We start from the raw sequence: 15,876 nt of genomic DNA, 5'->3' as shown, positions 1-15,876 counted from the left end.
TCTATTATTTCTGCTGGAATTTGGCAAACGTCTTTGAAATGCCCATCCGGGATTGTTTGGGTGTTCTTTTCCTCTTTCGCGGGACATGGGTGGTTTCTAGGTATAAAGAACGGAGAGAGAGACAATGGAAAATCGACATGATGGTTGTAGATGATCCCAACATCCCGTCCTTACCACGAACACGATAATTCAGTCTCAATTCAGTCTCCAAGGTTTAACTTGCTGTTATTGGTTCCAACATAGCGAAGGCGCGTTTCCCCTTGCAGCAGGTTCTGAACCCTTGCTTCGTATCGGGAGGCTCAATTTACTGCTCTAGGTAATTCATTATTATCTTGTGATCCTCCCAATTCCCCGTGCCTTTTGGCTATATTTTATGCGTGGCAGCATATATTCTAGCGATGCAATCGTGGTTACAGTTGCAAGGCCAACAAGGACTTTTGATAAGACGGATACAAGAAAGTGTCTCGGCTTCGTAAAACAAGCTTCCACGGTTTCGGGTTCACGCTGTTCCAAACATATTCGTGATTCTGCGCAAGGGGGCTAACTGCAAGAGGGCAATCGTGCTCGCTCCCCGAGATAGATTCCCCTTTAAAACAGTGACAAAACAAGAGAACGAAAAAAATGAAAGACAGCCATAACTATAATCTTAGCCAGCAAATGGCCCTGGTGTCCATGTGCGCGGATGCATAAAAGTATAACATCATTCATAGTGACGATGATTTGTTGGACGCTGCACGACATCTATGCCTCATGGCAATGGAAATAGCTCTTGCAAAAATGCTGTGCAACCACCGGGGTCAACCTGTTCATATACGGTCATCTTTTTGTCCCTCCTTCGTCCCATCAGACGAGCCTTACAGCAGTTAGCAATTTTATTCTTTTTTCCTTTTCTTATCCTCAGACACGGAAGCAAGAGAAGACGTATTGCCGTTGATTCTTCACAAAAAGAAGCAATTCCTCTTGCTCCTGAATAAAGCTCCCATCACCAATAATACTTGATGAATGGAATTAATTTGCCAACCCCCGACATAGCCTAATGCTACTCCGTTTTCTTTTTATCTCCGTTCATACTACGACATTCCAGATCCGGATCCGAAGAGCCCAGCACCACCACCACTTCAAGAAATAGCGCGGAAACCCATTGCAACTTCGGAATCCTTCCGGTTTGTTCCCTTTCACAGCGGGGCGGGAGCGGTTGTAAACAGAGTTCTTCAACGCCGCGAAGGGAATCCTACGGACTGTCTTGGAGACCTGGCATCATTCCTCTTTTGATGATTGCTGGCAGTTTTAACTTTGTTGGTCTTGGGATTGAGTTTGAGGGCCGTCTCCGGTTTGGGTTCTTGTTTATTTCGCTATTCCTTTATCTAACTGATGAGGAATATTTAGAATATTTCATTGAGTTGTTGACACTTTTTTTTTTTTTTTTAATACGTTGATTCTTGCAGGTTTGTTTGTCAGCAATCTGATGACCGCTTCAAGGCCTTATCTTTTCCAGGAGGCGGGTTTAAGGGTTAGACCACCGGTGAACCCGCTGAAGAACCCAGTGGCTCCGAATTATTAAAAGAGATGTGCAGCTAGAACTCGTTCCTGGATTCTCAAGTTGTCACAGCCATATTTCAGATGATTTTCGTAGCATTTACCCAATACGCATGCAAGGAAGCAGCCTGGCTTGAAATGGAGAATAAAATGTGTGGCTTGGGCCTCACAAATACGTGCAGTATTTCAATACTGTACGGAGTATTGTGAATTGCAAATCAATGAGAAATACGAACAAACGCGTTATTCCTTGTTTTGGTCAGGATATTATTTTACTATTTGATGGTACCTTAAAATAGCAGTCCGATTTGGGTCTCAACTAATCCAAACCGAGATCGCCGTCCATGCCTTAATTAGCAGAAACCTCGAGATGCGCGGTCCAAAGGACGATCGTGTTGGATGGGCTGGGGGCAGAAGAGAGATGGGTCGGGCGATGGAATAAAACTGTAATAACTACCATTTTACCACTGACCACAGCAATATTTTGCTTAATCAAGATGACAAATGTTTTCAACTCACCTCTTCTTTCCCCCCCCTCCTCTGCAAGACTTCTTATGCAGTACGAGAAGCATTTTGGTGCCGAGCACATCTACTGTGGGACACCGGACACAGAACACTGGCTAGGCACTGCATTTGATTGGCGCGAGAGGTGCATGAGGATAATCGCCACCTCCACCTTTTGACAGCAAGGGGAACGGGAAAGACCGTGAGGCTCAAGTTTATGACCATACTCTCTACTATTCGTACTGGGCAAACCACTCCTGCTAGTTAGATCCACGCAGTGATCCAGCACAACTTCAGTCATGCAGAATAATAACAACCAAGAAGCAGTAACCTAAACACCTTGGCCGGGTAAGTAGGTGGGAGAATCAGCTCATCCTCCATGTAGTTGCAAACCATGTTCTTTTCAAACTGGGTGGAGGAAAAGTGATCTGTCGCATCCTCGTATTGTCTTTTCCTAGAGGAGAACGCACCGCAACGAGATATTTCCTCTTTTGTTCCTTTGAACAGTTAGTAACCACGGTACCTTTTTGAGTCTGTGACTGGCGACGGTACGTACCGCCGGATGCGAACCAATGGTTTGGCAGTGGCCTGGTCGTAGGGAGGTTGCAAGACCGTGCTGCCATCTTGCACGGAGCTTCGTTCATGCTCAACGAGAAGGGGTTCCGAGATGTCCCCTCACAACCGAAGTGACATGTGGGTGGAATCTCCATGTGCATTTTTCTCCATTAGTTCCTCAGCTTCGTCATCTCGTCTCGTCATTGTCTCGGTTCCTCGCTATCATTAATCCTGAGGTAGTATCCCAGAATAGCTGGTTTTTTTCTCGCTGCCCGCCTTTTCGTTCTGGACAACCTTGTTAGCAGCCCGATGAGGTTTAGTGTGGGATTCGTTTTGCTAGAGATGGATTCTTGCTGATTGGCTGTAGCGGCTTGACCGCTCCAATAGCCTATGGAATTGGGATTTTGATGATAGTTCCATGGATCCTAATGCATGCTCTGGAGTGGAACTTACGCCAAATTTGTGGAGGCAGGGAACAAACCGAACCTTACAGAACTGGTTGAACAGGGGTTAGTTAGTTCTCGTGGGGCTGTCTGGCAGGCTTTCTCTATCTTGGAACGGGCGCTCCGAATCCAACTTAGCCAATGTTCCAGCGCTTTGGTTGCGTGGTGGAGTGCATTAATAATTCTTCATATTATTTGACATATTCTTCTGAGGAATAATTAGCAGCTTGATAGCAGGAATGTCAGTATCAAACCTCGGGACTGAAAGGTACCCGATTACCTTATCAATTCTCATTCCACTGGCGCATGACAGTAGGAGGTTGAAATATTTGCCCTGTTGAACTGTTGGACAGAATATATGATTGGGCCACAACCAACGTTCAGAGGGCTGATCGAAGAAAGTCACCCACTGGGTGACAGGCGGGTAACTTATTTCAAGTGTCGGCTTCTTGTAAGCTCCCCAAGACGGCTTTCAAAAACGGGACATGCAGCAACCCATGTGACTCTCGTATCAGTGCATTCATCGGCTCGTTCGGAATTAACATGACATTGCTTTGGTAGCCGATAGACCTCTGGATCGAGAACACATTTGAACTTCCAAGGGCTTCGATTCCCCCACACCATGTAATAGCAAACCACAAATTCTAAAATCTCAAAAAAAAAAAAAAAAAAAAAAGCACGGCATTACATCAAAAACTCCATCCAAAATCCGCACTCGCCGATTTTGCTGCGGCTCAAGGCTGTATCCGCATCCCGCGAAAGCCGATTGCCCATTTGTTCTCTGTTACGAATGAGCCACAAGCAGTACAATTTCTTAACCGCCGCTCAGCCCTATGCACGTACCCCATCCATGCGCCGGCGACCCAGATAGGCCGGAGCGCAATCCCTTTCAGGTTATAATGCCATTGTTAACTTTTGATATTTTTCATTCACACGTGTATGGAGACATTCGTATTATTATTATAATTATTGTTGTTGTTGTTGTTATCCTCATGCACGCGCCCAAAGGAACTTATGGTAACTAAGCTGTTCATTGCAGAAATCGAATTCTGAAAAGAGCTAACTTCATGCGAGTTGAAGCCCCTTAAATCACATGAGAGGATGGCATGTTCAATAGTTCTCTCTACGCCCGGAACTAGATAACTAGCTAGTTGGATGCGGAGTGTTTGTTCTTCTTTCAATGAAATCCATGTCGCATTTGGTGAGGACAAAGCACATAAGGTGAATTTGTTGGACATCTGAAGTGGTTGTTTTGGTGGCCTATCTCAGGGATGCTATATACTATTGTGCGGTGCGCTAGTCCATAATAGAAAGCCTAGGCTCCAACAGAATTATGATGAGCCCGGTGCAATCATTGATTGCTGAGCGCGGAGCTGCAGTTTGATTATTTCCTTGATGAAAAGTTAGCTCAGTTCAGAATTTCTCTTTGATACGTGTTCCTCACATTCTGGAAATCCTCAATTCCCCTTTGGAGTTTCCACACGATTAAGTTCAAGTTAAACGAGCTCGTCCGACTAATAAAAATGATAGTTGTTAAATCGCGGCCTCAAATCGACTTCCAGCGTTACCTGTCAATTCTAATTAAGCATCCTTAATTATTTTGGGAACCAATAGTGTTAAGCGCAATTGGCTCTACAAAAGGGGGCGCCTTGGTTAACAAAATCTGGCAGTACTTCGCCGAACTCCACGGTGGAATGGTGAATCCATTTTTTCTAAGGTTTCATTTTTTGTGTCCTGTGAAATGTATAAAAAGAGTTCCTGTTAAACGAAATAGTAGTTGTGGTAGCTAAAGTGAGAGGAAAATGTTTGCTGTGAAATGAAAAAGGGGATGACACAACAGTAATCATTAGATGTTACAAGTGCGACGAAACAGCCACCCAGCACAGCTGTAAGGTCAGCATTTTATTTAATTTTCAGAGCTCTATAGACAGCATGTGTTTGGATGATCCACGTTGAAGCACTTCTGATACTACACTAGATCTGTTATATCCAACTCTGTCGTGGGAACTATGAAACTGTGGCCGGAATATACATGATTGATGTCCTCTTCCTTTATTCACACCCTATTTCCTCAGTAAGAGTACCGGTGGCCTCGATCTCCTCATATCGGTGGTTAATTTACATCGATGATGTTGAAAATTCTCCCGTATAAATCATCGGCAGAAGTTTGACTCACCCAAAGGCATTAAAAATGACATATTAGCAAAACCGCCTTTTTTAAAAATTAAGCCATATTTTATTAGGCATCGGCCCGCTATTGGTGGTTAAGCTTTAGTTACCATTTAGGGTAAGCTTACCTAAAGTTTCAGTTATGTTTAGGCCCGAAAACCCCTAGGCTCGTGCCTGCTATTCGGGGCCGCTGTCTTTAGACAATTCCATTTTCCAATTTAGCCCCGAGTTACCTTTTTAGTAGGAGTCGAAAAACTTTTGATATTGACGCTCATCTTTTTGGAACATTTCCCATATTAGCTCTCTGTATCTGGATATTTCTGTGCTTCACTGTTATTGACTAGTCCATTAGCTCTTTGAGATCTTGAACATGTCTATTTTGATGAAATAGAGGAATCACTAAAGCAAATAGTCAAAGAAACAAGTAAGCATTCATAACTTCAATTAGTTAGTCAAGCGACGCGTTCAATGCATCCATGACTTTTAGAATTTTCAGGGGTCAATTGCTTAATAAGTAGCTATGATAACTAACTAACTAGTTAGTTAACTAGTTTGTGATAAATCTGAACTAGTTAAACATAGAGAGTTTTGAATATTGAGCCCGCTCTTGAATAAAATGTGATGGATGCAGGAGAAATGTAACAGTAAGATTAATCCCATTTTATTTGCTTAATTAAACTATGGCATTATGAACGATATTTGTAAATATTAACTTGCCTCCTACAGATTCCTAAAGAATGACCTTGTTTTGCAAATACTCCGTATCAACGGAAATATGGAGCATTATGCCAAGATCTCTTGTCCGAAACACAAATTAGAGCAATGTTCGCTTTTGTAAACAAATAAACCTTTTCCCTTACTTTCGTCAACCTTGTGCTTCTTGCATTGATTGTCATTTCATGCATCTCCATAGCCAGCTAGATCGTGAACTAGTTAACTCGATGGTTCGTCCCATCAGTGGCAAATATATTACTGCCAAACTCGCACCCCGCCATATTCCTGCCGCAGGAGGCGGGCATGGGGGTATTTGGAGGTCCAATTTAAGGTGTGATAGCGGAGTTCTATCCGCATATTTGTGCAATATACGTCATAAGGATCAATAATGCGAACGTCTATCCTGCGTACAGAATGACTGTGGGGCGTCTCAATAGGGTAAATGTGCAGACACAGGCGCATTTCTTGGAGATGCACTGCACCCTGGTGCATCAATATAGAGAGCAAAGGGAACTGGCTAGTAAGGTGAAAGAGATAACTACGTACAATGCCATTATGTATGTACGTACCGTGCATATAATGTCATTTTATTGCGAACAAGAAAACGAACCGACGGTGAAGAGTATAATTCCATTGTGAAGTGGGAAGGTTTATGATGCCTGGACTCCGACAAATTCAATTTTTACAACCCTCTCTCATCGAATCAGCATCTTCTTTCCCCACATCCCCGAGGCAAACACCACATCCAATTCGTCCAGCAAACATAAAACGGAACTAAAATTCGATCGATTGTAGTTACATCTCTCCGCCAGTTTCTATCTCGGCCTTAGCAACTGTCCAACCAACTTTACCGCATTATTCCTGCAAGTGATCATCTAAACCTGCACGTGTCTACGGTCTTAAAGTGGCCGAGCCCGTGATGCCGACACACCTCCAGATCGCAGTGCAGAGCCATAGTCTACCCACCAAATCTTGCGGTCTGCCCTTTCAGTTGGACCCCACATCCATGTTGCAGTGCATAGCCGGCTAAATCCTTGCACACACCGTCCCGCTTGGACCTGGGCTAGACCCTACCGCAATGGGCCTCTTTTCCTTTTTCCTTTTTTTTTTTAAAAAAAGAAAAACTAGGTTTACTTGCGGCTTGTGCATTGCATGCACACATTTATGTAGCGTGTACTTAAATCCTCGGGTATTATGTGGGACTTCTGGTGAATATCCGTCTCATTTGGACATGCGTTATAGTGGTGATCTCGTTTCCTTTTCACGTTGTCCTTGGTGTCTTTGCATTTGGATGAAATTTTAGGTAGTATAACGAGATATCTCGTTTACCTGAGGCTATTTAATATAGTAAAACTAGGGAGAAACCATAGCGCATTTGCAGAAGTTGTACATACCTAAAGGTAATGAGGAGGATATTCGTGCCACATAGGGAACGGAAAGAAGAACGCCAGGGAAAAACGTTTGGTGACGTTGACAATGAGTGGCTGGCTGCCTTTGCTCTCAGTTCCCCAAGAGAGGATTGATGAGACTGGGTCCATGGATTTTTCCTTTTGTCTTGAGCTTCAATATCCCAAATCTCCAGTGAGAGCATCAGATCCCAAATTCAGTAGCCGGGTGATGAAGGTGGGTGAGTAGCTGAAGGAGAGGAAGCATGAGGTTCGGTCTAGAGGGATATATCAGTGATTCTTTGTTCCGTATATGGTTCTGCCGAACCGTATCGATGAGGGTAAAAATGAGCATCAAGTATGCATGTTGTTTTGGTAAGCTTTGAAACTCGACGGAGTCGTTTCTCAACGGCTTCCCCGAACAAGTCCAAAGTAAAATCACTGTAGTTCATAGTTAGCAACGAGTGGCTGGATTTCTGCCTGCGACCAGTTGATCTAGAAAAGCGTTAAAAATAAAGCCAAAAAGTTGTAAACGAGGCTCTACAAAATTTGCAAGACTGAAAAGTCTGCTGTCTGCCTTGCCATTCGGAAGACATCCACTCTGAAGACCCTCAAACGAATCTCGATGCAATATGTCTACATGAAGGAGGAGGCACATGAGCTGATTCCGAAGAAGGATTGACATGTGTTGAAGACATGAGAATTCTGAGCCACCCCTGATTCCAGTACTCCTTCCTCGAGACCGAATCAGAGTGCTAATGTCGGGTCGATTTCTGGAGACATGCAAATGGTGCAATACACTGTACTGAACTTCCAGCTGAGTATCTCCCGAATCTCAAATTAGGGGTTGACCCGGTTTCCTCTTGACCGATGTCTAGATTGCACGAGGGGGCGGCTTCAGCCACACCTAAACCTTTTAACCTTTATTCAGACAACCCCCCTCCTCTCCCCCCAACACACACACACACACACACTTTTTATTTTTTATTTTTTATTTTTATTGTGAATAATCACTAGAACACCTCGAAAGAATAGAGTTGATAAAGGGTGAATTATTTCCCGGATCGTGGTTAATCGCGAAACTGCGGCGATGAAGGGGAACGCTCCTTCATGCAGGACCCATAGGCAAACAAAAAAACATGCTTGGTTTACTCTGTCAAGTGTCCTCCTTCATCTGCAGGTCCTGGTCTAATAGTGGGCTTACCCGCACTTTTAATTTCTATACTCTCCTCTCCTCTGGGGAAATCGTCGACAACTAGAGACACTTCAAGCCTCAATGTTATGAAACAAGCGGTGACAAACGATCGGAATCTGGTTCTGTTCAGCAGTTAGTCATTAGCAGATGTTTATGCTGTATGGGCTACTGACTTCGTCCGGCTGAAGGGAAGGGAAGGGATGAGGAGCCAAGACAAAACGTTCGTAAATCTAAGACTTGTAGACCTCATAGACTATGATGGTAAATTTAAACGGCATGATTAAGTACCCAGGCTCATCTGCTAAGTGGCTCGGAATTCAGGAGGCGATTGTCGCGCTAGATAAGACCTGTAAGGTCCCTCAGTGTTGGAACCAAACTGTGGCACTGTTGGATTTGTTCAGCAATGGGCCGCTTTAACACGCGTCGGGTGTTTCCTGTCAGAGCAAATCCTTTTGGGCTTCGAATGGTGTTAGCCACAGTAAGATGGGACTTAAGGCAGCCATTTTGATCGGCTGAAAGTTTTTTTCAAGTTGTTCTTGTTTCTTAAGATATCCAATAGCTGGCCGTAGGTTGTCTTGAGCCTGGGGAAGCCAGGAGTATTTGGTTTATCGATATGTTGTTCATCTTGGAAGGTCAAACAAGGAGCTCATCCAGTAAACGCACAAACATGGTTGTTCCGAGGCTTTGGGCTCTGTGCTAAATCCAGAGCTCGCTTCAAAATAGCCCAAACCCCCTTCTGGGTAAAGTGTATTGGCAAAATGATTTGATGTAAGCACGAAAACAGCATGACACAGGTCCAAATTGCTGGCCCATTCCTTCTTGTTCACCCCGCGTTAGTAAGGGATCAGTGAGCCGAGTATTTGGCCTAATCCCCAGGCCAATTTCCGCATGCTTATCCAAATTCCAAACACAAGAATCCAGGAGGTATCTAGTTGAGGTTAGTCTGGGAGGAGATATAGTGCAAAAAAAAAGACTTGACTAACATTCGGAAGGTGAAATATGGGGCTGAATGCTTACCATTCCTTGTCTCTCAGAGCCGGCAATGGGGATTATATAAATAATCATCATCCCTGAGGCATGTTTTAACTAGTTCAACTCTCTGGCTTAGTTATGGGCGCGAAGTTTGTCTTCATAATTCCCTACTAAGCCCCCTTAAGGAATGTGGGATTTCGTCGCATCTGTGATAAGGAAAGATAGCTCTAAAATAGAAACAACATGATATGTTTGTAGTCTGACATCGAATGTTTTATGGTATGCGTATATATTTTGGGAAGATAGTTGGCCTATATCATCGTCAGTTGGTGATAATATTATTGTATATTTGTGATATAGCAACAAAGTGTCCAGCAAGACGTCTGGTTGGTGAGTTACATGAAAATATTGTCAATCATGGAGACATCACAGTGCAAAAGGTTGAGAGCCCACCAAAGCTTGAGAATCAAATTGAATGTCGTTCTTTCATGCTTGCCTGCGCAACACTGCAATGCTATTATGCTCCATGGACTGACTTGGATTTACTGACTGGATTAGTTATCGGCCCTGGCATCGTCGTGGCGGTTGATGGCTTGGGTGGTTAGAAGGAATGCTGATAACTTACCACCCCCTTTCCGAGGCTATATTGCATGGAAGTTCTGAAGGGAGACGTATTCTGGTCAAATATCTCTAGAGAGCAAGATATGTTGTGCGGAGTGGTCATTGTTGGCTGGTTTGTTGTTGGATTCGTTTAATGTCGTAACTAGTTAGATGATTGGACCCCGATGAAAGTCGTGGCGCCAAGCATGATAATCCGTGGTTATCAGCGACGTCGATAATTTCGACAACTTCAATTATTCTGCACCAATGAATAGTTGTATAGAGCCCTTGGGCGAAAGCACCGGTGCATGTCCTCCACCACTGCCTACCATGCTCTCTGGTCTCACAGAAAATCTCTCAGCACTCGTCGCCAGACGGTTCGCTGCTGCTAAGCAGTCGGGAGCGCTGATCTTCTCGCCAACCGAAGTCACCACGATATTGGTATCTAATATTCCAGTATGTCAGTTCTGACTCTTCCAAGCTGGCCAGCCATGGAAGGATGGAAAGCCCATTGATTGCTGATGCCATACCAGTTCCAACTTAGACACTGTCCTGCGCTTGCAGGGAAGCCAGTCAATAACCCGGCGCACAATGCGGAGCAAAGAACCGTGATCCTGAAGCTGGATCCATTCCATGACCCTCCAGAGGACCTTCTCATCACCCAATTTCCCCTATCTGAACCGTCTCACATATTGGTCTTGAATAAGTTCCCCGTCATCCCGGATCACTTCATAATTGCGACGAAGGCCTTCAAACCGCAAACTGATTTGCTCGAGAAGGAGGACCTCCTAGCAACGTTTCAATGCCTGAAAGCATGGCAGAAACATGACGGACCTGAGGGATCAAAGCGCCTGTTTGCCTTTTTCAATTCAGGGGAACACAGTGGTGCCAGTCAACCCCACAGACATCTACAGTTCCTACCCGTGGAACGGATGACCCAGGCGGGTGACGAACAATGGAAACCGTTGATAGATGGGAATTCTTCTTCTGCATACGGAGATTTCAATTATCCGAACTCTTTTAATTTGCCTTTTGCGTGTTATGCGGTCAATCTTCCAGGCGAGCCGTCCGCAGATGAGCTACATCAGTCTTACATACAGTTATACCGAATGGCCGTGAGGGCGGCGCAAGGGATAGCTGGACCTCAATCAAAAAATGCGGACCCCAAAAGTCTGAAAACCGAAGGCCCCTCTGTTATCAGCTACAATTTATCCATGACTACAACTCGGATGGTCATTTGCCCACGACGGAGCGAATCTACATGGATACCCATAGATTCGAAGGATCAAAATAAGTCACGAGAAGTCGGCTTGATTAGGCTCAACGGCACTATTTTAGCCGGGACATTGATGGTCAAAGTAGAAGCTGAATGGAATGCTTTGAGAAATCAACCTAGAATTCTGGAATCTGCCTTGAAAACGATTGGATTTCCAGATCCCGATCTTCGGTCGTAGCAAAATTCCGATTTCAGCAACCCATTTGTCGACCTACGCTTTATGAGAATATGGATCATACTTGCACGCTATATCGTACCAGATTTCAACCGACTACAAACTAATAAAGAATTGAAAAGTCATTGACGCATGTGTCTAATCCGTTCTCCTTCGAGCGCACTCTACGCCGTTTATAAGAACATATCCAAATTGCAGTTGCTTGAGGAACAGAATAAAAGAGTCTAAAATATATATATTTAAAAAAAAAAAGAGAAAAAATTATGGTGGACTGTACATACTAGACTATATATAAACGCGATTGCGACGGTGGGTGTGAGGTTTCCTCCCACCTGGTTCTCCAACCTTTTTTATCGGAATATCGATTAACCAAACTGACGCTCTGGGGATAACACTATCATACCCTGTTGTATCTGCGACCATTTCTTCTTGCAAGTCGCATTGCCAAAATGGTACGAACCTCCATTTCTCCAAATATGTTCGCCTACTTGCTTCCATGATATTTTGGGAGATCTGATCTCATCTCCTGGAATATTTCTTATAGGGGTTGCATACTTCCTGACAGCTTCACAAAGGAGGCGTAACTGCAAATGGACCATTTCTTTGTCAGTGATATTGCGTTGAAATGTTCTCTTTGCCCTTGAAGGAGAATTTACTCACGTCGTTCTCCTGCCATCCTGGCTTCCTTACTCGCTGCTCCTTCTTTTTGGTGAGCGTTCTGAAACGTCCCCTCAACGTGGACTCGGCCTCAGAGAAATTTCCCTTTTCTTTGATTTCTTTATATGACATCCCTGAACGCTTGCCTTGGACTAGAAATTCATCTTTTGCGCTGCTCCGCTGGGGACCAACTTTTGCTGTTGTCGTTCGGTTTTCACTTGTTTTCATCCTTCGGAGCTTCCCTAGTTGTTTTGTTGTGGCTGTCTCAAAGGACTCGACTTCAGAAAAGTGATCATGGCATCTAGGTTGCTTTTCCTGAGTCGAATTAAGATCAAAGTATTCGAAGGGTGCGTTCACGTCACGGAAACTCGGTGAATCGAAATTCAGGGCCTCATGCGTGGTGTCTGGGGTAAAACATGATGAGAATGAAGAATCCGGGCTCCGTTGATGGTTGAGAGGAGCTGTGTGCCACTCGCACCAATCTTCTTGTGCAATTGATAAACTATTGTGAGTGGCCATAGGGCGAAATGAGCAGTGGTCTGTATTACCAGTCCATCGCTGTGGTTGTTGAACGAAGTTCTGTGCCCCTTTGTCGAAATTTGGGACAATGTCTCTACTACAAATTTGCTCTATCCACTCAGTCGCTGCAGAACATGCTGAGCTGACTTTCGTGTCTGTTGCACAAGTGAGAACCATGCATGCCCTTCCATCCAAGGGCTCACTCCATTCCGAGTGCATGTCTCCTTTTTGATGGAGGCCCTCCTCGACAGGGACACTCCTGGCTCTTTTATTCGCTTGCCAGCTATTGTGGCAATTTGTGATTGTTTGCTTCTGGGGCCCTAACCTTGGGTTGTGGTGTTGAACCTCCGTTGTGCGCATACCGGGATGGGCGGAATTGTTTGGAGCTATCCATTGGAAGGGAGTTTTCATTAGGGATTGCTCCGCTATCGGTACATTCGAATAGTTGGAGCCCGATTTCTTCGGGAGTACTGCTGGAAGGCCGAATGAGGACAGTTGGGTTCCTGGATTATAGTCCGCTAAACTTTCCCATCCGGTGTTTGTCTCCGAAGTGATCGCTGACCCCTGAAGATCGCCCAAACGAGTCTCGACATTGTGAGAGAACCAGTGACGTTGATTTTGTGGTTCGATGGATTCCCCAGGATCACATTTCCTCCCCAGGATTTTGAATCCTGTGGTCATCACAGAGCTGGAATCGAAGATTTCAGGTTTATTTGCTGGAATTAAGAATTGTTGATGAGGGCCAAAGTCATCTTCTCGTTGAGGAATTTGTGGCGGCACCTTTACGTGCCATTTCCCTTGTGTCGTCGAAATGTTTGGCGTGGGTCCCCATCTAGATATTTGCAATTGGTCGTGGCCAGTGAATCCATCTAAGTAGGTCAATCGCCGGGATAAAGCCATTTGGTACACTTAGCTCTTTTGAAGAAGTATTATTTACCCCCTACAAAGCTGACTCCCAAAAGGAACTGATCCACCCGGGGCCTATTCCTGAGTCGCTGTCGTCTCAGGGAAGATAAATCCAACTTCTCCAACACGGGCGAACTTCGATAAGTCTCAGTTGATAATCTTCCGGAGAAGTGTTTCTAGTTGACGACCACGGCACGAATCTTGGATACTCTGGACAAATTGTCGTCAAGCCAGCTAAAAATGTCTCGAATAGAGTGTCATCTCAGGAATGTATCTTGTTGACAAAAACTCGGTACCACTTTGGGGCAATTGTTTGTATTGAAATAGCCTGATATTGATATATTAGACATACAACCTCGTTTGGACGAATATTTGATCGTCAATTCAGACTTACTCGAAAGTGGCTGTGACAATTCTCGAGTCAGCCACCCAGCAATAGGTAGCTGGATTGATTCTCGATTTACTTGAATTGAGATTGAGAACAATAACGAAATGTTGTGGGAATCGATTTTGACAATGAAGTTGAAAATGCATTCCGTTTTCTGATGATGATGGTGATGGTGACTTCATTATATCATTTCAGCCTCTATACGACATATTTCGGAGAATTGGAGCCGTTTCGACCGTTAAAAAATATTTTTTACCCCGGCATGTGGTTCTCCTGCAGCTGATACAGCGGCCCAATCTTCTCTTCTCTCGAAAGCATGGAACAGCCGTTGAACTTCCATAATCCCTGAAGTAAATGTATTCAGACTTTCATGGAGGTTAATTCTGATTTGGAATTGGCAAGTGAATCAAACAGTCCATACCATGGGTTGGAGTCTTAGCACTGTTTCTTCGCCATAAAACGAGGGGGCCTGCTGCAATACTTGGCGGTTTGATGCAAACCCCCTTACATAACGTCAAACCTTTCAGTATATCTCAGAATAATTCGGCTCCTTGCATATGGCTATGCTCTCTCGCTGGTCCGATATCATGTTAGTACCAGCCATCGCTGTCCGTGATGCTCTAGAATTTTCGATGAAAATGCTTTCTTGGTTATATGACTCAGGCTTGCATGGATCTTTCAGCGACCCACTTGCCTTCCTTGAGAAATTTCAGAACTCGCATCGCGGGTCGCATTGGGGTTTGACACCCCACACAAAGTTAAGCTTCCAAGAAAATGCAAACATGTTCTTCAGATTTGTCAAAATGGGGTATGGCATGAATGTGTCTGAACATTCCGACAATATGACTGGTCGCATAAATCTTGACAAACTTGGCACTCCGTGATCAGAACGCCACAGGCTGTGTCGATCGTGTTCTCACATCTTTGCTTTCCAAAACCTCCATGCTCTCCATGGTCGATGAAAAGCCACGTTTCGGCTTCCGATCATTTCGAACCCAAACTTCCTCTATGGCTCTTTGCTCAGAGTCTCCTCCGACAATGTCTCGCTTTCGACTGTCCCTACCAACAGTGGGTGTTTCAAAACGCCGTTCTTGAACTCTGGAACGTGTTAGCTCTGCATGTTAATCAGAAAAGCTTCATTTAAGAGTGTCTCAAGTAGCCCGATGAGCTAGCTCCTTAACATCAAACTTACTTTCCAAAACATTGATTAGCTCTCCAACCTTAGTTTGCTTGTTGCAATATGCCATGCTTGCATTAAATCACAGCTGGAGTGATTAATTAACTCCCGCGGTTTCCTAACCTTTTTCTATTCTTCTCTTTTCTTTTTCCACGTATATTGCTTTTTTCATGCATCGGTGGCGGGGCCTTGGAATTATCAACTTTGTATTCTCGTTTTAAACTAGATCACTTCGTCTCGTCCACTCCTGGAGCTACCCGATCAACATCCGCCATATCACACTACACGCTAAAATTAAAATAACATTCGCTTACCTAGTGAGTTAACTTAACTCGTCATGCATGAGCTCAGAGTGCACTTGGCTATGTTATTTCAACTTCATTCGTCTCCCGCGGGACAGCCGTTTTTGATGTCAACCATTGTTAGCCTGTTCGTATTGCTGGGCGATCAAGTTTGGTGATGTCAAGCCGCCAGGATTCAACGTCACTGAAGATCCAAGCTATGTTAGATTTCACACTAATAGTAGCAGAGATGAGTTACATTTGAATGCATTTTATTCCCACCTCAACCAAAACACAGTTCTCATTGATCAAAAGGGGAAAACACGGGAACCAGAATATGAGAGTGAAAGTGAAATTATGAACAGAATGCTTATTATAGCTGCATCATCTCATTGACAGCAGGCCGCTGCTACAGCGGAAGAAT

At 44.3% G+C, this 15,876-nt stretch overlaps 5 protein-coding genes across 5 annotated transcripts; 2 read left to right on the top strand and 3 right to left on the bottom strand.

The window, feature by feature from the left end:
• Nucleotides 1–2,125: 2,125 nt before the first annotated feature.
• PADG_02521 (uncharacterized protein) lies at nt 2,126–2,663 on the bottom strand (the record flags this gene model as incomplete). Its single annotated transcript, XM_010759717.1, has 3 exons — nt 2,126–2,297; nt 2,372–2,537; nt 2,597–2,663. 3 exons carry the CDS (start codon nt 2,661–2,663, stop codon nt 2,126–2,128), a joined length of 405 nt encoding a protein of 134 aa, XP_010758019.1.
• Nucleotides 2,664–10,403: 7,740 nt separating this feature from the next.
• Nucleotides 10,404–11,527, top strand: PADG_02518 (uncharacterized protein; the record flags this gene model as incomplete). Its single annotated transcript, XM_010760192.1, has 2 exons — nt 10,404–10,529; nt 10,607–11,527. 2 exons carry the CDS (start codon nt 10,404–10,406, stop codon nt 11,525–11,527), a joined length of 1,047 nt encoding a protein of 348 aa, XP_010758494.1.
• Nucleotides 11,528–11,889: 362 nt separating this feature from the next.
• On the bottom strand, nt 11,890–13,600 carry PADG_02517 (uncharacterized protein; the record flags this gene model as incomplete). The annotated part of the gene is made up of 2 exons (XM_010760191.1): nt 11,890–12,108; nt 12,185–13,600. 2 exons carry the CDS (start codon nt 13,598–13,600, stop codon nt 11,890–11,892), a joined length of 1,635 nt encoding a protein of 544 aa, XP_010758493.1.
• Nucleotides 13,601–14,551: 951 nt separating this feature from the next.
• On the top strand, nt 14,552–14,878 carry PADG_11440 (uncharacterized protein; the record flags this gene model as incomplete). Its single annotated transcript, XM_010760610.1, has 1 exon — nt 14,552–14,878. The coding sequence occupies one exon, from the start codon at nt 14,552–14,554 to the stop codon at nt 14,876–14,878; it is 327 nt and encodes a 108-aa protein (XP_010758912.1).
• PADG_11439 (uncharacterized protein) lies at nt 14,879–15,241 on the bottom strand (the record flags this gene model as incomplete). Its single annotated transcript, XM_010760609.1, has 2 exons — nt 14,879–15,108; nt 15,187–15,241. The coding sequence occupies 2 exons, from the start codon at nt 15,239–15,241 to the stop codon at nt 14,879–14,881; spliced, it is 285 nt and encodes a 94-aa protein (XP_010758911.1).
• Nucleotides 15,242–15,876: the final 635 nt, after the last annotated feature.

Source organism: Paracoccidioides brasiliensis (genome assembly GCF_000150735.1).
Source record: "Paracoccidioides brasiliensis Pb18 unplaced genomic scaffold supercont2.3, whole genome shotgun sequence".
NCBI lineage: Eukaryota > Fungi > Ascomycota > Eurotiomycetes > Onygenales > Ajellomycetaceae > Paracoccidioides > Paracoccidioides brasiliensis.
The sequence above is the reverse complement of the archived record's forward strand: the minus strand, read 5'-3'. Positions and strand labels throughout refer to the sequence as shown.